The sequence below is a fragment of the Cricetulus griseus genome, chromosome 6 (assembly GCF_003668045.3).
Source record: "Cricetulus griseus strain 17A/GY chromosome 6, alternate assembly CriGri-PICRH-1.0, whole genome shotgun sequence".
NCBI classification, from domain to species: Eukaryota; Metazoa; Chordata; class Mammalia; order Rodentia; family Cricetidae; genus Cricetulus; species Cricetulus griseus.
In genome coordinates, this window is record NC_048599.1 from 121,172,751 (window position 1) to 121,194,085 (window position 21,335).

At 36.2% G+C, this 21,335-nt stretch overlaps 1 protein-coding gene across 2 annotated transcripts; it reads right to left on the reverse strand.

Moving 5' to 3' along the window:
- Positions 1 to 891: 891 nt before the first annotated feature.
- Positions 892 to 21,233, reverse strand: Arl6ip6 (ADP ribosylation factor like GTPase 6 interacting protein 6). 2 transcript variants are annotated; one of them, XR_003486327.2, is made up of 5 exons: positions 20,408 to 21,233; positions 18,756 to 18,809; positions 16,004 to 16,128; positions 12,890 to 13,022; positions 892 to 4,744 (listed from the first exon to the last, which is right to left on the reverse strand). XR_003486327.2 is itself a non-coding variant. In XM_027420430.2 (4 exons), the coding sequence occupies exons 1-4, from the start codon at positions 20,811 to 20,813 to the stop codon at positions 4,651 to 4,653; spliced, it is 687 nt and encodes a 228-aa protein (XP_027276231.1). In that variant the 5' UTR covers positions 20,814 to 21,221; the 3' UTR covers positions 892 to 4,650. The 2 variants fall into 2 exon arrangements, 1 of the variants encoding a protein (XP_027276231.1); XM_027420430.2 differs by lacking the exon at positions 16,004 to 16,128 and having other exon boundaries at positions 20,408 to 21,221.
- Between the last annotated feature and the right edge of the window lie 102 nt (positions 21,234 to 21,335).

Here is a 21,335-nt window from a genome sequence, read left to right on the forward strand (position 1 = left end):
GCTGCAGCAGCAGCACACCTATGTTGACAGCAACTAACAGCTCTCTAATTGGATTTAAGATCTACTCAACAGGAGGAAATCATGTCTGGTACTGGAAACCTAGCCAGAGGTAGTGAAGTCATAGATCTTGAAGAACCTATAGCCATTTTACTAAAACAGCATAACCCCTAACAGTATTTTAATTACTTGTCTTTATAACCAGAAATAAGTGTAGTACTCTTCCCAGACAGATGACTACAGAAAACTACTACCAACCAAAGTGCAAAGCTGTGCAGCTCAGTCCCAATGGATATTTCCACAAAATAATTCCCAGATCTAAGGCTCATGGAACTTTGTGGAAGAGGGGACACAGAACACTGTAAAAGCCAGATCAGAGTTTGTTGTGAGGCTGTATCTCCTAGTAATGTCAGAACTTATACCCACAAAGTCACACCAACGTGACAACCTAAACATGGGGTAAGCATGGACAACAAAAATAAGCATGCAAAAGTGAATGTAGGCCTCAACCCTACAAAAATAACTACAGGCAACTAAGGAATACTAAGCAGAAGAAATAAGTCTCCTGCAGGGAGACCACACCATTGTTTATCCAATACCAAATGTCAGCTCTGAATTCATACACAGAAGTAATAGACTAAGCAGGATATATATATATATATATATATATATATATATATATATATATCTAGTATACTTTGTCTTATATACTTATATTTATAAACTTATAATTTATATGTAATATATAGAGTATGTTCACATATTTCTAAGTTAACCTAAATAGGACCCCTAAGAAAAACTGCACTTCAGACTTGAGTTTTTCCTCTCCAGTGTTCCCTTTGTCCACTGTCTACTCTCATCTCCTACTACTCTGTAATAAACTTTACACTCATGTATCTTGTCTGAATTTATTCAGCAGAGAACACAAGGACCAGGAAGCTCAAGGAAGTTCTGTACAGTAAGGAGATGATCTATGATAGTCAGACTTTGGTTTTGAATGAAAAGTTTAAGTATATTGGCAAGCCAAAGAAAAAGTATAAAATGTAACAGATATATCAAACCACATGCTTAAAACATACAGAAAAAATTGACTGGAGAAGCCTGTTGAGGCAGTCATCTCAAGTTCTGAACAAACTATCATGTTCCCTCCAGTAAGACTTCTGAGTAACAGCAACAACATCAAATTCAGGGCTTCCAAACATACAGCACAAACTGACTGGGGAAGCTGAGACAAACAAAACAAAACAAAACAACCTTAAATGGTTTTTTTTTGTTTTTTTTTTTTTTAAAGGCCTTTGCTTTCCTTTTCAGGAAGATAAGCTTAGTTCATGTTATCTACTGTTTGAGGTTATTAGGCTTGCATCCATGGGTTAGTGAACACATTGTGTTTGGCTATTTGTGTGCTTTTTTCTTTACCTTTGAACATTTTCTTGGGTCCTGGCCAACCACGTCAAGTATTTTATTTTCCTTAAATGTTTTGTTACTTGGGATGTATGATCCTAATTAGTATATCAAGAAAGTTAACAGAAATGTAAAAAGACAAAACAAAAACAAAAACCTGAGAAAACCCTTAAATATGATTAACTAGAATCTTATTTTTCAAAAAACCCATTACTAGATCAAATATATTTTAAGCTATAAATTATACCATCTTATCAAGGTCCTACAAACATTATTGCACTATTTTCAGTTTGAAATGTCTTGGGTATTATTTTTTCCATTCAGCAGGTAAAGAGACTGGGAAACTATGATACTAAATATCAGATTTAAAATTTATATGATGTGTGATGTCTTTCTGTATGCTGCTTTTATTGGTTGATGAATAAAGCTGTTTCAGCCAATGTCCAGGCAGAAAAGAGCCAGGTGGGAAAACCAAACAAATAGGGAAAGAAGGCAGAGTTGGGGAGACACCATCGAGTCACTGGAGAAGCAAAATGTATACAGTAACAAGCCATGGCCCTCATGGTAAAATATAGAATAACAGAAATGGGTTAATTGAGCCATTGTTCAAACAATAATTAATATTAAGCCTCTGAGTGCTTATTTGGAAATTGGCTGGCAGGGGGAAAAAGATCTCCACTTACATAACTAGAAACTAATGTTTTGGTAGTATAAAATTGTGGTAGCATTTAAAGCTGTCTAGCTCAATTTGGGACAAAATTCCTGATAAAACACTAAGTAGCTAACTTTATTCTAAAGCTCCTTTGAAGTCACTGAGACTAATCATTAGCCTTGGGCACAATCATACCCCATGTATACTTGACAAATAAGATGATACTATAACCATCACTTGATGGTCCAACATTACTAATAGAGATGGATGATTCCAACTGCTAGATGACTTCATCTTGACTTTCTGGTGCAAATGACAAAAGCCTTAATGTAAGCAGCAGAAACAAATGTACCAAAACATTGTAACCAACATTCAAAAACAGCAGTTTATCACCAGGTTTCAGGAACCAGGAGAATATCAATAGCAGTATACATTTCACCTTTATCCTTTTCAACTAAGCTTGGTTCACATGACTGCTAGCATTTCCTGGGCTCTTGTTTCAAACTGAAAAATCCTAAAAATTAGCTGATTTGAATCAGATCCCACTCTTCTTATTGTAATCACTGTGGCCAGGAGAGAACTTGGTCTACCATAAATAAGTTTAGGCAGTCACTTTCCTCATACAAGGACATTTTCCCAAAGATTACTAGTGTTCTAAAGAAATAGTGTATTATATGTCCTCTTTATCTACATTATAAATGGTGCTACCTTGTGTATGACTAACTATAATAAGTTTAACTTAGTCATTACACACAAAGAGTTTGTATGGAGCCATTTAAATTGGGGTGGTAATGGGAACAGCATTTTACACAGGTGGAGAAGAGATAAAAGTAATTTCACAATTTGAATGGATCTTTGGAATAAGAGAGTCTCTTTGAAGCAAAGGGTAGAAGAAAGGAGATAAGAAGACTGAGAATAAACAGAATCATTCAAACAATCAAACACACTTATCAAACACACTTCTTTTTTCTCCCAAGATGGAAGGAACATGTTGGATGGATAGGGATGTGGTGAGGTGGTGAGGATCTAGAAAGAGTGGGGGGGGGGGAAGAATAAGGTCAAAAATATAGTGTATGAGAAAGAGTCAATAAAAAAAAACAAACAAAAAAACAGAATTATTCTAACCACCATAACTCATTGAACATGTAAGCCATGGGACTGGTATTTAGTAAGACCATATATATATATCCTATATCCCTCATCTCTCATTTTAAATTAGAACATTATGAGCCATTTCCAATTAAATGGAAATGACATTTTTCTTTTCATTTGGGTAATATAGAGAAAATGGCAGACTTTTAGAACCCAACATTCATCAAAGGACTGCAAATGCACTACACACACTCATTTCCCACTTAGCTAGAATACACAATGGTTTCCTAATCTAAGTTTGTGTAAGCCAGGTAAAAGAGCTGTGTAAATCTTTCAACTTTCTAAAATTGAGGTGACTTTCTAAACTTAGAATGCTGAGCAAGACAGAGAAACAGTTAAGGCATAATTACTATGAAAACAACAAAAAAATCTTGACATGACAAAATATTTAAGCAGAAAAGTTATAAAGCTATATATATTACAACATACATATTAAAGTTCAATTATATATACATTTACAAAATATCAAAATATCTTTTCTACTTTGGCAACTATATTCTTGAGATTAAAAAATCACAAAGTTCAAACATTTCTACATAAAAAAATTCAGGTTTTCATTTGATAAAAACAAAACAGTACAAGTTTTGCTGCCCTGATATATATATATATACACACACATACACATCAAAATAAATATTTTCAATTGTGGAAAATACAAATGGTTAGCCATCTCAAATTTCTTAACATTATAATGACAAATAGCTTACCCTGAATTTTCAGTATCTTTTTGTTAAAAAATATATTTACTTAATCTTAAACTCAAATCAATGAGTTTTAATGGAAAAGTTTACACTGGCTAAGAAATAAAATTTGCAGCCATATAGGTATAAATATAATTTTAAAAACATAAATTCAGCATTATGAATATATAAAACCCCTAGGTATACTCCATAAAAAATATAAGTGCACATTTGCATTCTATTGATTATCAAAAACTCTGATGTAGTTTCTATAAAATGTTACAAAGTAAAAAGCATTGTTTTCTCTCTTCTTTTTCTTTAAATGGTCTCACTGTGTAGCTACAGGCTGGCTTCCAACCCACAGAACCTGGTTCAGCAGGTCAGCATTGTTTTCTTAATGCAATACAGAAAGAAGAAATACTTTTATCTCAAAGCAGTAAGAACAACATTTGTTAGCAAAAAAAATGGGAGTATACATAGAAAGGTAGGCATTATCATGTATTCAAGTTTCCAAGTTTGATTTACATTAAAATATACAGAAAAAGTAAAAAGAGGAGGTAAACATCTTACACTTTTAAGAAAATATTTTAAAGTACTCAAATATTTCCATTGCCTAGTTTCTGAAATGATGCTCTGCAAGGTCTTTCATAATGATGGACGATGGTCTGAATTTAAATCACATTTCATAGTCTTCGGAGTAGGCAACATTTGTTTCTGTTGTTATAAAACAAGCAGGACTTTCACCAACAGTATTTCTCTATTGTGAGTTTACATGAGGCACCACGCCACAGTAAGAGCAGCTACAATGCCATTCAAAATTGCCATACTATAGCCCATGTGGAAAGAATGTCCAGTCAGTTTCCTAGAGAAAAAGGAGAAACACAGATTAAAAAACAAAAACAAAATCAAAGAAACATGTAATTTGGTATGACAAAAGTAGTAAACTCTTACTAAAAATGCACAATGAATTTTTCTAAGGTTAATGTATACGTTAAAAAAATACTGGACACTTGCAGGATTAATACAGGATCATCAATCTTAAAATTCTTTTTCAAAAGGCTTCCTGGGGAATAAAGAAATGATTCAGTGGTTAAGAGTACTTCCTGCACCCTGTCTTGAAAAACTAGGAAAAAAAAAAAAAAAAAAAAAAAAAAGAGTACTTCCTGCTCTTACAGTGAACTGCCCACATTGGGTGGCTCACTATTGCCTGTAACACCAGCTCCAGAGGATCCTATACCCTAGCATCCAAGGGCACCTAACAAAAGGCACAGAAGGCATGTGTGTGTGCACGAGCTCACTCACAGACTCACACACACATATACACACACAAATTTTAAAAACAAACCAACATGCAAAACTGTCTTGGTTTCCTAAACATATATTTTTAATTTCATTAGTACAAAGTGCTGAACTTGAACCCTAGTTTTTTTTTGTTGTTTAAATGGCTTTCCACTGTGCATAGCAATAACAATGTTATATTACAAACAAGTCTTACATAATATAGCACTGTTTTCCCCTGCCCGCATTCTTTCTTAGATCTAATTTAAAACACATTATTCCAAGTATCTTGCTCATATTTTTTTTTTCCAGTTATAGAAAGAAGCTATTCCTTTGAGCCTATGTGAGGGGCTTAGACTTTAACATAAATTTCAGCTTTCAACCAAATAGGGTTATTTAACTGTAATGGTTTCCAACAAGTCTCTAAATGACAGCAAAGAAACATCTCTTATTTATGATTACTTTGAGTTTCAACCACTTCACAAAATTTATGTACCCATAATTTTTCTAGATGTTTCTTTAAGAGTTTTGTTTATATTTTTCTAAATATTCCATTAACTATATTGCAATGATTTTTTTTTTTTTTTGCTTATTCTAATAGGATGACATAATTCTGAAAAAGGGGCTGGCAAGATAACTCAGCAGATAATATCACTTGCTGCACAAGCCTAACTAACACCTGAGTTTAATACTTGGAACCCATGCAACAAAAGTTACATTCTGACTTCTTCACATGATACAACTTTTGACTTGTCAAACTTAAGTCATGGCAAGGTTTACCAGGGGTAAACTGACAAATAACACATTAACAGCACACCAAGTATAATAGCGAACAAGCGCAAAGCAAACAATCAGCTAGATCATGTTATGAAAACAAGGAAGCCAAGAATGAATGCTAATATAATTTCTTAAAGGATTTTGTTTCACTTATACCCATCTTTCACTCACAAGTAAAGGAATATATTTTATAAGACTTGCATGTATTTGAACCCTACTCTTCTAAAAGCACATTATGCTACCACCAATAGTCATTAATATATTAATTGTGACTGACTATGGCTCCAAACAGTCCCTAGTTAATGAATCTTCATGACACTCAAATATGAAAACCAAGTCCATGATTTATTTCTTTTGTCAGATTTTCTCTCCTACCGCAATTAACCATCTGACATCTGTTTCATTAGTTCATGATAATAATGACTCTGATTCAAGACGGAGGCAGCTTTCCAAAATCTGTATCAAAGAAGATAGAGTTAATTCATTGTGATCAAAGTTACATCTAGTGTGCCTGGAAAAGAAACTTCTAATTTAAATATTAAATCAACTTTTCTTGATCTACAAGGTTTATATTACTGCCCAAGATAGCCCATAACACTTTCCTATAATGCTGTATTATACTACTTATTCTGTATTTTCTTAACTACAATGTAAAAAGCAATGAGAAACTACAGAATAATCCTAGTAACATTTAAAACAAACAAGGCTTCAAGGTAATATAGAAAGTACTATAACAAAGTAATGCTAACCCTAAAATTCTGAATTCTCCGGGAAATTTATATTCAATGTTCTATTTTTTTTGTTAGTTCCTATAACAAAAGTTAAAATAACATAGACCTATAAATGCCATGAAAATTCAACTGTCTTAGAATCTACTTTACATATAGAATGCTTTCCAGAGGAGGTAAAACATGTACAAAGAATTATCAAAATAAGTGATTTGAAAAAAATAACTACCATCAAACTTGTACTTTTCAAACTCCCAATTGTAGAGATTATAAATAACATCAACAGCAGTCCTTTTAAAAGAGTGAGGCATGCATAATGTTAAGTTTAATAGAATTTAAAATGTACTGAATTACTGAAATTAAGGTATGTATCACATAACTGTGGTTGAGAGTTCAATACAAAGATCAGTAACTCAATTATTTATGCACCACCACCCCCCCCCCCCGCCACAAAAAGACACTAATGTCAGGAAGGCAGCAGATATTCATTGGGTTGCATCTCAAAACTGAAATACTATGAATTGCCTATCTAATTCTGAAGACTGTATTTTAAGCAGGCTTTTGTGTAAAGATTACACCATTCTTTAATCTTACCATAGTTTTAGAAAATGTTACTCTGGTAATTATGACGTTTGTCTATTAATCCAATATCAAATAGGCAATAAAAACAATCAGTAATATGACTGGAAAGCACCAAATTTCAAACTTCTAATAACATAGGAATGAATTTATGCTGATTTCTATAAAATGAGCATACATGTTCCAATCTGCATAATTCTGTTAAAAGAATATATTCATATTCAAGATGTATCTGAGGCACAAATACTGTGATTTAAAAGTGAGTCAATGACATGTAAAAGAAGCTTGTTTCTAATTTAAAATTGGTCTAATTACAATTATAAAAAAATAAAAGTGAGTCATGTTATAAGAATGCAGTATGTTTTCTTGGTTTATGGTAACTTCAAATGGCTTTCAAAATATGAGGCATGATAAAAGCACAAACTTAGAAAATGATCTAGGAACATTTAAAATAAGCCTTTTCTTTCTTTCATAAAAATAAATTCATTATTTATTTTACACTCCAATCACAGTTTCCCCTTCTTCCTCTCCTCCCAGACCCCCACTAGCCACCCTCTCTTCAAATTGCAGTAAGACCAAGTAAGTACCTCCCCATGTATTAAGGCCAGGCCAGGCCAGGCAATCCAATATGAGTATCATAGGCCAGTAAAAAAAGTTTTTTCTTTTTAAAATAATTTATTTTTATTTCATGTGCACTGGTGTTTTGCCTGCACGTATGTCTATGTGAGGGTGTCAGGCCCCCTGGAACCAGAGTTAAAGACAGTTGTGAGCTGCCAGGTGGGTGCTGGGAATTGAACCCAGGTCATCTGGAAGAACAGTAAATGCTTTTAACCATTGAACTATCTCTCCAGGCCCTGTAATTGTTTTTCTTTTAACAAATGTTCATATTGTAAACAAAGATATTCAAGGTTATTAAACCACATAAGGAGGAAATAATTTGTTTTTAGAGTCAAGATCCCCTAGAACTCACTGCATAACCCAGGCTAACCGAACTCTCATGGCAGGCCTCCTGCCTTAGCCTTGCAAATACTAGATAATTCTTAAAACAAGTTAGCCTCAAATAGGCTCATTGTTAGTTGTGAGACTCAAGTTGAGCTCTTATTGTAGAAGATGGCTAAAGATTTATTTATAAGAACTAAAGTAGTCTCCACACCTGCAATGCTATTGACCACAGCATGTCGTTTCTTCAGTGTTAGTCAACAGAAGCAAGAAATCTATTTAAAATCAGTTTTTTTTAATTATTCAATAAGCTAAGCTTAGTTGCAAATATACAATACACCAGAAAGCTTACATTTTTAATAACATGCTTATTTAGTTGGGGAGAGGTATAAAGTGAAGGTAGAGGACAACCTGTGAGGATCAAACTCAAGTAGCCAGGCTTGGCAACAAGCACCTCCCTTTACCTAATGAGCCATCTTGCTAGCTAAAGCTATATAGTCTTTGACCAGTTTAAACTTGAAATTTATTAATCTCTAGCAGCACTTGATTTCCATGATAGACTTATATTCTTTTTTTTTAAGACAAGGTTTTTCTGAGGCTTTGGAGTCTGCCCTGGAATTCACTCTGTAGATCAGGTTGGCCTTGAACTCCCAGATATACTCCTGCTTCTGCCTCCTCAGTGCTGGGATTAAAGGCATGCACCACCACCCAGCCAGTTCTATTCTTACAAGCATACATGTTCTCTCCTTGAAAATAAATCTTGAGGGCTGGAGAGATGGCTTAGGGGTTAAGAGCACTGACTTCTTCCAGAGGTCCTGAGTTCAATTCCCAGCAACAACATTATGGCTCACAACCATCTATAATGAGATCTGGTGCCCTCTTCTGGCATGCACTGTATACATGATAAATAAATAAATCTTAAAAAAAAAAAAAGAAATCTTGATGTATATTCATAGTATAAAATAATAATTTATTGTTATATTTTAGAAAATACTTCCCTACAGCTGGGAATATAGCTCTAGCCTCAATGTCCAACACTGGAAGAAGAATAAAAAAAGGTTTCTTGGTATAACTTATAACTCCTTTGACAATATTTGAGCTAATTAACTGTGGAAGCCCACCAGACCTATGTTACACAAATTAACTTTAAATGTAAAATACAACACCAATAAAACAGAAATGAGTTACTTTGGAATGCCTAGGGTATTTTGGTTTTACAACCCTACAAAGGTTATAGGAATGTAAACTTCTGACCTAAATGGACAGCAAGATTTTTTTTTTCAAATTTCCACTAAATTTGAACAAAGTAATATTTGTGTTATAGGTGAGATTTTCAGTAGTTAAATGATTTTATCTTTAGCATGTGAAATAATTGCAAGCCCATAGACAGACCATTTACCACTAGATGGTGCCTGTATAGAGGTAATGTAAAATGTGTGCAGTTTAAATTAGAAAGTGTCACTGACTTGGAGAAAACAATGAAGATGAAGATAGATGTTTTAAAAAAAAGTTGTTACTCTATTTAGCAAACTGCAAAGGCAAAACTGCCATACTATAAAAGCTCAGAGTTAGTTGTCAACAAAGTAACAATTAGTAAAACTTCTACTGTTGATTTATTTTATAATGCAGAAGCCAGTGAGTTAATATGGCAAACCATAAGTAGTCAGATGCATTATGCTACAGGTAAATAATCTGATTGTCCAAGTTGCTTCAGTTCTTGAGACTTGGTTTTCTTCATGTTATAAAGTAGAACAACACGGATGATAAAACCTAAGGGTAGCTTAGAAACTTGGCTCCTTTATGATCTTTATTTGGAATCTCTAAAACATCTCTTGTACTACAGTACTAATTTAAAATTTGTACTCTTAGGAAAAATTCAAGTTCAACCTCTCCAATCACAAAGACTTAAATAAAATGGATGGTTCTGCCACTGGCCTATCCTAGAATGAACCTCAAGATACCTTAAAGGTCTAGGTTCTCTTTGTAGATAGGTGCTTTATATAGATACCACAACATGACGTAATCACTATGCATGTATTTTATTTGCCTGCTTAGAACTCACTCATAAAGCCCAATGAATGAGGGAAGTTAGTTGGAGATACTGATGAGACACTGTGGGGAAAAATAATGAATTATACAAGATTGCTGTAGTAAATTATAACCCAATGACAACTAAGGAATACTACAGATACATCAAGAAATCCAAACTTCTGCTTTGGTCTTTAATAATGCAGATTCCAAGTAGTTAAGACATAGTCCTCCATGCAATTATTTTAGTATTCTAAAGCAAAATTTTCACTTTTGCATAAGCACTGTTAAAAAAAGATAAAGGTACATTTTCAAAAAGGTACTTAATGGATATTTGACAGGAAGATAGCTCTATGCATTTGTAAATTTAGCTAAATCACAAAGCTTATAGGTGTAAGGCAAGCTAGTTCAGCAGGTAAACATGCTTTTGGCCAAGCTTGGAAGACCTGAATTCAATCCTAGAACCCATACAGTGGAAGGCCAGAACTGACTCTCCAAGTTGTCCTCTGATCTTCACACTTAAATAAAATGTAATAAAAATGTTGTTAAATAAAAACAGGTAGCCGGGCATTGGTGGCGCACGCCTTTAATCCCAGCACTCCGGAGGCAGAGGTAGGTGGATCTTTGTGAGTTCGAGACCAGCCTGGTCTACAAGAGCTAGTTCCAGGACAGCCTCCAAAGCCACAGAGAAACCCTGCCTCAAAAAAAACAAAAAACAAAAAACAAACAAAAAAAGCAAGAGTGACAAGAAAAGTATTTCATTTTTAGTATCAATCTAAACTAGTTATTCATTCAGATTGTTCATTTCATTAAATGCTTCACCTCTTATTTACTATTAAATAGCAAGAAACATTATTTCATTGAGAATTTTGTTTCAGTAAAATGTAAGTCAAAAAATAGTCTTGAAGCCAGGCAGTGGTAGCACATGCCTTTAATCCCAGCACTCGGGAGGCAGAGGCAGGTGGATCTCTGTGAGTTCAAGACCAGCCTGGTCTCCAGAGCGAGTGCCAGGATAGGCTCCAAAGCTACACAGAGAAACCCTGTCTCGAAAAACAAAAACAAAAAGTCTTGATTTTCTTCCCTTGAAATTGTCTTTTATTATTCTCTTACCAAAATGTATTTTATTCTGTAAAGAGTATCAAGACTAAATAAAACGCCGGGCGTTGGTGGCACATGCCTTTAATCCCAACATTCAGGAGGCAGAGGCAGGCGGATCTCTGTGAGTTTGAGGCCAGCCTGGTCTACAGAGCGAGTACCAGGACAGGCACCAAAGCTACACAGAGAAAACCTGTCTTGAAAAACCAAAAACAAACAGAATGGCCTTGAACTAGCTGGGATTACACACATGTACCACTATACATTGTACAGTGCCAAGACATGAAACCCAGGGCCACATGCACACTAAGCAAGCATGCTAGCTACTGAGGATACATCCATAAGGCCATTTTAGTACCTTTCAACAAAGAATCAAAATTATTTTAAGCAAGTAAGAAACATGCTTATATTAACTTTCTTTTAGGTAGTAAGATAACATATTATAAAGTTATTTTTATTAATCATTATATTATACATTAGGGAAATATATCTGATTTCTAAAAAACTGTCTAAAGATTTCAACATTTTCATTAGAATCTATTTTCCTGTGCAAGGACTCACTCTACTGGATACACAGAGAATAATATATACTTAGACTTTGTGAAGTGATTGTTTATTTTCATGAACACTAGAGGGCGATATTTTCATTTTCAAACAGTATCTGTGTGTTTATGTGTATACTTAAATGTATACCTAAATTTTATTTGAACATAAAATAATTTTGCATTTTAAAATTTCTATTTACTTGTAAAAATTAACATAAACACAGCTATTAAAATACATTCTACAAGTGTTTTGAAACTTTTTAAGATTAAAGTACATGAAGTATGTGATCTGAAGCTATCATTTTAATGACTAATAAACATTTGACAATAGGGGCTCTTATTTATACTTACAATTTAATAAAAAGATTAACTTATTAAAACCTAATACAATTACTTAACAGATCTTTAGGAGAACATTAAAACTCTTTAATCCTCAAAATTCTAATTGCCAAAACAAATGGAAATACAGGGCTAGCAATCAGGGAAGAAGTTGCATATTACACAAGATTTACAGTGTCTAATAAAGATACTAGTGTTAATGGGCAACAAAACAATATAAATTCCATCTCTTTTTATTTCTTAGCCAAATAAGCTTTCTGATTAAATACTAAGTACTATAGTATGATATTCCACTCTTAGGTGTAACTCTTAGAATATTTAATAATGAATTAAATATTCATCCACATCAAATGCAAATCCATAGGCATACAGATATGATTTTCAATATTTTAAAAAATTATATTATTTATATAGGGAATATAAAATATTATCCCCCATTACCTAAAGGTGAGGCCTAGATGCTGAAAAATCTTGTATTATTTTTGTTTTAATACTGAAATCTAGAGCTTCAACATATCCCAGTTTATTGATTCTTCCTTTAGTGTGTTTAAAAGAATTCAGATTCTTTCTCTCAGAACTCTCTCTCTCTCTCTCTCTCTCTCTCTCACACACACACACACACACACACACACACACACACACACACACACACACCCAACTCCTCAAACAAAATAAACAAACAAACCCAGAAGCACTTACTTGAACCTAGCAGGTGAAAGAGGAGTAGGCGGAAACATTCCTGGTTCAAAAGAATCAAAGTAAGTCACTGTCCAAGAGAAGCTACAACAGGAGAATCCAGCAGTTAGAGATAATGTCAGCAGAGACCAGAATCCTTAATGGGAAGAGAGGGAAAAAATTATTAAAATTATTTAAACTAGGCTCATCATGTCTAGATGCTAATATAAATTTCATAAGAGATTTGAGTTTAGTACATGCTAACCCACGTAAAGGAAAATTATGAGAACACAGTTAGAGATTGGATCATTAAATACTTTAATGAAATTATTGTACGTGCAAACAAAGAAAATTCTACCCAAAACCGTAAAAAATTTGGTTTTATGACATTCAACTATAGCAAAAATAGACATAACAACTTAACTTTTAGCATGTCTTTAACAGTTTTCATTTAAACTTCATGAGCAGTAGCTGGATTTGCTATCACTTTGTATTAAGTGCATTTTTCATTCCAAAACAAGTACTTTTTACATAAACCAACTGTGCAATACCCCCTCTTTGTAATTTTCCTATGAAAGTAAAATACTGATTCTACATCCTTGTTCAGTATATAAACTAAAGTTGACTTCCATCCAACTTTCCAAGGAGTTGAGAAGTCAAATTTGTCAATTTAGAACTTTTTTCTCACAGGAATCAAATCAAAAGCATGGTATTACAGTGACCCAAGTTGAGGGGTAAGGGTTAGGAAGCACTAGAAAGATATAAACAAAGTGAAAGGACACAGAAATAAAATGATCTGAAGATTTTTGGATACTACTCAACTCATTAAGGATAGTAAAGGGATAAATGAACTGTTAATCTAATTCTTTTTAGGAGTACAGTTAACATTTCTTAAAATATATTAATTTTCATTTCACGTGTATGAATGTCTAACTGCATATATTCTCGTGTACCGTATGTATGTCTGGTGTCTGCAAAGGTCAAAAAAGGGTTCCTCTGGAACTGGAGTGACAAAACAGTTGTAAACTGCCACATGAGTGTTGAGAAACAAACCTGGCCCTTTTGCAAGAGCAGCACAGAATGTGCTCCTAACTGCTGAGCCATCTCTCCAGTCCCCAGGTTTTTTATTTTAACTTCAAGTTTTTAAAAAGTCTTTCATAAGTTTAATTCATTACATCTACCCGGCAGGATACACTGAGGATACACCCTGTATTTGGTATGGTGCTATGTCATGGGAACAAAACAACACACATTGTCTTCACTGAGTAATTTTGGTGAGAAGAAAACAAGAGCATAAATAAATTAGTAGCTACAGATTGAGAAAACATTTTATTTTGAATAAATTTTAAATACCCTACAGTTTCTGAGGAGATAACATCAGCATTCAGATGCAGGCTGTGATTCTTGAAAAAAGTTAATTCTAAGATTTATATACTACACAATAATATTCAACAACACACTACTACCAAATACCAAATGCTACAGGACCTTGTATTTAACAATTAGTATAAGCACATGGATCCAGAGGAGCAAAATACAACATTTAGAAGAAAAGCCAAGTTAGCAACTCTCCTAAGCTACAATCTAGAAAAAGGAAAACTGGCTGAATTCATATCCCTCACTATGCACATAAATTCTAAAACATATCAATGAACAAGGCATAAAATGGCATGTTGATATAGACCTGTGTCTTCAGGCCTCCAGAGACTGACACAGTAGGATCATGAGCCTGAAGCAATCTTTACCTGAGTAAATCATCTGTGTATCATGGGTCCATCCCCAATGGTGGGGTTGCCTGTAATGCTAGCATTAGGATGTGAAAACCGAAGAATCTGAAGTTCAAGGTCATGTTCCCATACACAGGGAGTTCAGAATCAGCCTGGGCTATATGAAACCCTATCTCAAAAATGTAAAAGCAAACCCAGGTTCTAAGGTTGTTTCTCTAATAAGATAGTCCTTTCTGAACAGAAGAGGGGCCAGGAAGTTGTACCATAATGTATATATCATCATAATCTGACTGCTTATTTTTTTGTATGTTCTTTTTGAGGCAGGATTTCTCTGCGTAACCCTGGCTGTCCTGGAACCCTCTCTATAGATCAGGCTGGCCTCAAACTCACAGGGATCCACTTGTAGGGATTAAAGTGCTGCCCAGCTCTGTCTGCTTGATAAGGAAAATTTATCAGGGTATACTCTTACTAAAAAGTTTATATGAGATATTTTCAGAGTCCCAGAAAGAAAGGGATGAAAAGAATTAGCAATTTCCTGGCTACCCAAAAATGGTGTATACTCTGTAGTATTTTATCAAAAAGGTAAGAAATACGTGTACTATGCTGTTTTAAATCATATGACACTTAATAACAATGACAACAACGCTGACATGTAAAAAGCAAAGTAATTAAACAATAATAAAGTATAGAAATGTTTTTAAAATGTTTTAAAAGACTGACCTAAAGCCTGGCAGTGGTGGCACATGCCTTTAATCCCAGCACTCAGGAGGCAGAGACAAGAGGCCCTCAGTGAGTTCAAGGCCAGCCTGTTCTACAGAGTGAATTACAGAACAGCCAAACTATACAAACAAACCCTGTCACAAAAACAAAACAAAAAAAGAAGGAAAAGACTGACCTAAAAGCTGATAGTTCCCTTTTCCCTGCACCCCCCCCACCCTTTAAAGGTGGGTCACCCTTAAAGGGTACCACAAGAAGTATGTGGCAAGGCAGAAAGGAGACATACCTTGTCTCTGGCTTTTATGTTGTAAAATTACAAAGCTAGTATACAGATTTAATCAGAGAGAGAAAGGTAAACCCAAAACTTCTAAAAGAGAGAAAAATAATGAACTGTGTGGAATATAGATAAATTGTTTTATGTGGAACATGTAAAGATAAAGCTGTTCCAACTTGGAATAAATGTACTGGTGTTTGCACTGAACCTCTGGGATATAAAGACAGAAGAGTGCTGTTGTGCTTCCAGAAAAAGCTATACCCTAGATAGGAATGTGGTTTTGTTCATCTTGGCAGATGGCCCAGAGATCATTCTGCAGACACCTCTAAGTGGGGTACAGAAATAGCAATGCTCCTATGATTTAAGTGCTACATATAAAAGGACATGCAAAACAGAATGCAAGTTTCAACAGTAACTCACTTCAGCAAATGTCCTCAGAATGCACCTCAATTTCAAAACTCTGGCACAGTACCCAGGCTCTAAGATTTTAGCCCAACCTAGGACCAAGAATCTTAGTAAAGGTTGAGATTCAACCTTCTTGTTACCTAATGAGAACACGGCAGAAATCACAAAATTTATGAGCTTCAATTTAGCAATATTTCTATTGGCAAATAAGTTATTTGCTATTTAAAATTTATCTCCCAAAAGAGGTAAACATTATAAGAAAGTTTACTGCAAGATTAGTATAATTTATATAAAATATCTGAAACAAATATTAATCAAGAAAAATCAAGATTACAAACTGTTATGAAATGATGAAACTTCTAGATGCCTAAGAAGGTAAAAAGGGAAATATCATTTAAAACTAACTCAGTATCTTGCTACTTAAATCAACCAGGCCTTTCAGAGCACACTGTCAAATTTACTAATACTATTCATGTGAGTAGCCATCCCATTTTTCTCTAGCTACTATTTATATAAGTGAACTTTTTTCATAAAGAAAAAGAGCTGATATTCACACACACACACACACACACACACACACACTATTCTTGAGATTGCCCATCCTGATTATTACTGTACAATCGCAAGGACATTTGAAGTATTTTTATATTCCTTCTTGAAGTAATAAAAAGCTGCATGACTAGGAAGTCATGTCACAACAATAAGACTACGGCTGCACTGCAATTGTTGTCTGAAAATTATAAAACTCATCTACAAATGAGCAAAGAAAAAAACCCCATAAAACTCCAACAACTTTGTCAGGATAGCTCCAAAATGAAAGCTCAGGTAACATTTTATTATTACTATGCCATCTCAGATAACAACTCGGAGCTTGCTGGCATCTTTGTAAGAGCTAGCAGATACTGGGAACATAACAAAGTACTCAGCTGAAGTTATTTTCTCAGTGTATTGCCCAGAAATAAGATTGTCACTTGGCTTTCTTCATGGAGCAGTCTTTGTTAAAGGCCCTTCTTATCAGTACATAGTTACAGTATTATCGTATTTTTCACTATTACAAAAAAAAAAAATGTTGCAAGTAACAATCTGGACTCAGCACATTCTATAGACATATGTTACAGATTTTCAATGTGAACTGCTATCAAAGGTACAGACCTTGAACTAAATATGCACATCTGTCTTCTCTTTAGTTCAATTTACTAATTGGTAATAACGATGAAACTTCACCTTTCCCACCAACTGAAACTTATTGAACTCAATGTTTTCAACTAATGCAAGGACAGGGGAGAGTGCATATAAATTTTTTTGTTAGTGCATTTTTCAAAATACTTTAGTTTCAGGGTATGGTTGCTTTAAAGAAAAATGTTGCCAACTGTCTGTATTTCTATAAACTTTTTGTATTAAAAAGTTAGAAGGAAAGTATGGTGAACTCATATGTATATTATCACTCAGCTTCAACTAACTAATGGCCAACTCTGTTCACTCTATGTTCTTCCTGCTTCTTCAACATACAAGAAAAAACAATCTCATCCATTTTTTTGGGAACTAGCATATTGATGGACATAAAGAAGAGGTTTAAATAAGTTGATATTTTTGGCATATTTACAGCATGAATGTTAAGTTAAAACTTAAAAATGCATTTTTTTTTTCGAGACAGTATTTGTCAATTATTTCTTCCCTGAACATGGGCAAAGTCATGGAAACTTGTCAGGTATATAAATTACACAGCAGCTCAAAAACAAGAATAACTTGTTACTGAAAAATAAAATCTGGTCTTGGCCACACACCCAACCCAAAAGCTTCTTCAGTCACTAAAAGCTGCCCATCATATCTCACAATATAATTTTTGTATGGTATAAACTATGACATGCACATAAAATACTAGCCCTAAGCTGGGCATTGGTGGCACACACCTTTAATCCCAGCACTCGGGAAGCAGAGGCAGGTGGAGCTCTGTAAGGCCAGCCTGATCTCCAGAGCGAGTGCCAGGATAGGCTCCAAACCTACAGAGAAACCCTGTCTCAAAAAAAAAAAGAAAAAAAAAAAAAGAAAAAAAAATACTAGCCCTACATATTTTAGATTGACTCACCCGGACATTAATGGCAAATAATTCTTTTTTTTTTTTTTTTTTTAAGATTTTATTTATTATGAATACAGTCTATACAGTCTTCTGCCTGCAGGCCAGCAGAGGGCACCGGATCTCATTCAAGGTGGTTGTGAGCCACCATGTGTTTGCTGGGAATTGAACTCAGGACCTTTGGAAGAATAGTCAGTGCTCTTAACCGCTGAGCCATCTCTCCAGCCCCGGAAAATAATTCTTACTTTAAAATTTTTATCTCACATTTTTATCTCAAGAGAAACTGCTTACAAAAAAATGTGAACATTAAATTCTTTTGAAATTTCAGAAACTATTTATGTTGGCTAAATTTGTGAGCAAGTTTGTAGTTCTAAATTCCTGAAGGAGCATAGGAAGCTTCTTCCAAAACATAATTAGAAACTAAGTATTCGATGGACTCAAGTAATGCATAGTTATATTGAATTCTGAACACACACCTTAGTGACCCATTAGAAAATTATGGAAAAAGTCTAAATATCTATCCAAAAAGTAAGTCTAATAACATTTACCACAAACATATACACATGAAAAAGACGCTAATGAGTCAACTACACATGGTATATATAAAATATTTTATCCCAAACCTGTATAACTTAAATATAATTTGGAAAAACAAAAATAAGTGATTAGATGAATAAAATGATCAGTTCATACCTAACAGCCCAGTATCTGCATCTTCTTCATTTTTCAAATTTTCTGCATGCAATTCTGTAAATACAAAGAGGTTTAGGTAGAAGAGTAGTATTTCTTCTTGACATGAATATGTAAAGGCTCTGAAGACACTGTTCAGCTGTCAAAAGCACCCTGAAGTCAGAGACAGATTCGACTTCTGATTTCCTACCTCTCTCTCTACACACACACACACACACACACACACACACACACACACACACACCTTCAGCAAGCAAATACCTTTACAAGGTTCATAAACATGGGAAAAGTGTTTATCCCCTGGGTTGTGCTGAAGACAGTTTGTACAAAAGAAACTTAATAGCATACTAGATTTTGACTTCAGTTCCTTGTACCAGTCTGCAATGAACTTCTACTTATGGGCATATAACTTTATATTACAAAAGAAAAAAACTGTGTGCACGACAAAACTATCTGGGTTGAAGTGAAAAAATGGCCAAGGGTGTGACAGATTTGAAGCAAGGGAACTCAAACTTATTTTTTTTCTTCTTTCCTTTTTGGTTTTTTGACACAGGGATTCTCTGTAACAGCCCTTGCTGTCCTGGAACTCACTGAGATCCACCTGTCTCTACCTCCCAAGTGCTGGGGTTAAAGGTGTGTGTGTAACTCACTGAGATCTACCTGCCTCTGCTTCCCAAGTGTTGGGATTAAAGGTGTGCATGGAACTCATTGAGATCCACCTGCCTCTGCCTAGAACATCCTGGGATTAAAGGCGTGAGCCACCATCTCCCTCCTGGTGGCAGTCAAACTTTTAAGGCCCACAGTTAACAGCCGATAGTATACTGTGAAGAAGTAATCTGTCTTCTCTACAAAAGTCAATCTAACCATGGTAACTTGTTCAAGGGCAACCTGGATCCCGTTAGGGGCTGGGAGAAAATAAAGCAAAACTGGGGTTAAATAGATTTAATTTTCATTAGTCAACACTAGAGTGACTTGAAGTGTTCAATCCTTTTAATACAAGATGCTGTTCTGAGGTTTCTATTTCTCGATAAACTGGCAAAAGTCAACACTATTAGCTCTAAAGTCAAATCTCTTTCCACTATAATGAATACTAAAAACCACACAACAAATCCGAATGGGAAAAGGGCTTAAGAGTGTCTTTCGAGGCATTCATGTTTGGCCAGTATGTGGATTCCCGACACAGCAAAACAGACTCTGTCTAGCAAAAACTATACCTCGTTAAAAACACAAAATAGACAAGCTAATATGCCTATAAAAGTAGAAATTTGGGATGCGAGGAAGAAATCCTTATTCTTCAATTTCTCTTTGCTCATTTGTGAACTAGCCTTAGAACATATACAGCCTATAGTTACATGAACTTTTTCATGACCCTTTTAAAGGTAGGGATTCTGATTAAATAGCCGTGCTAATGTTTCAACTCGTGTTCAAAGCCTTTACGGCATTTCTTTAGTGTGGATTTAGTCAAATCCTTTCTAAATGGTTCTCACTATGGGGCAGGGACCTCCATCTAGGGAGAGAAGACAAAGGGAGGGAGAACGAAGAAAGGTACTGTTTCGAAGGAACGCTTTGGGGAGGAAAGTGTGAACGGGGGCGAGTGATGTACTGGCTCGTCTTTACTGTGCACAGACTCACAAGGCCTGGGCTTCAGTCAGTACCTTTAACGATCAGGTAGGCGATGGCCAGGAGGAAAGCAAGGAGGCCGGCGAAGAGCAGCGAACAGAGAATGGAAAGGACCTGGACAGACCACCGCCGAGTCTGGCTTCTGGTGGCCGCAGTCGCCGGGAAGATGCCGTTGCGCTTCTCGGGCAGGACGGGTGACCCATCCCCGACCGGCGGGAGTAGCGGGGCCCTCTTGGGCTCCCACGACGCCCCGGCTGAGAACTCCGCCCGCAAATCGCGGGCTACTTGGTCGCATCCCTCGTCTTCGTCGATTTCGCCCGCACCCCAGCCATCGCCATCCCCGAGAGTGAAGTCGGAATACACAGGCCGAGTCACCGGGCCTGGGGTGACCTGGCGGCGCCGTCGCGCGGCCACAGACCTCGCACTCTCTACGAAGGACATGGCGGGAAAAGACTGAGAGCCCCGCGCGGGTCGAGCGTCCGCCGCCGCCGCCCTACTCCAGCAACAGCCAATCAGCGGCGGCTGTCGGCGGCCCGACCAACGCTCGCGGAACTGCAGGGGCGCTGGAGCGGCGGACTGACAATTGCGGGTTCCCCTTCGGGATGCGCTGTGGAGGGGCGCGCGCCCGTGACCCCACTGCCGCACACAGCCCCAACTTCTTGGGCCCTTTCAGGTCCCGTCGGCGCGCACCGCCGGTCCCTCGTTAACAGCAGCTCCCCGCTCAGCCCCGCTGTTTCCTAACTGCCAATCGCTTCCTCCCTCCGGCGTGGAATCTCCGCCTCCACAGATTCCCCGCCCGCTACGGTGCGCGCCTCCTCCCTCGGCTCGGGCGCGCGCAGAGCTGGAGCACACCCCCCTCCCCCGCACAGGACCCCTCCCGGCGCGCGCGCGCGCGCGCGCGCACTAGGCCGATAACGCTGGGGGCCGCTTACCCCGCCCCCACCCCACCCTTGGTGGCCTCAG

Coding starts and splice junctions, on each gene's coding strand:
- Arl6ip6 (XM_027420430.2), bottom strand. CDS start 20,813: ATGTCCTTCGTAGAGAGTGCGAGGTCTGTGGCCGCGCGACGGCGCCGC. Junction 13,023..18,755: donor TGCAGATACTGGGCTGTTAG/GTATGAACTGAT, acceptor CTTCCCATTAAG/GATTCTGGTCTCTGCTGACA. Junction 4,745..12,889: donor CTTTCACCTGCTAGGTTCAA/GTAAGTGCTTCT, acceptor CTTTTTCTCTAG/GAAACTGACTGGACATTCTT.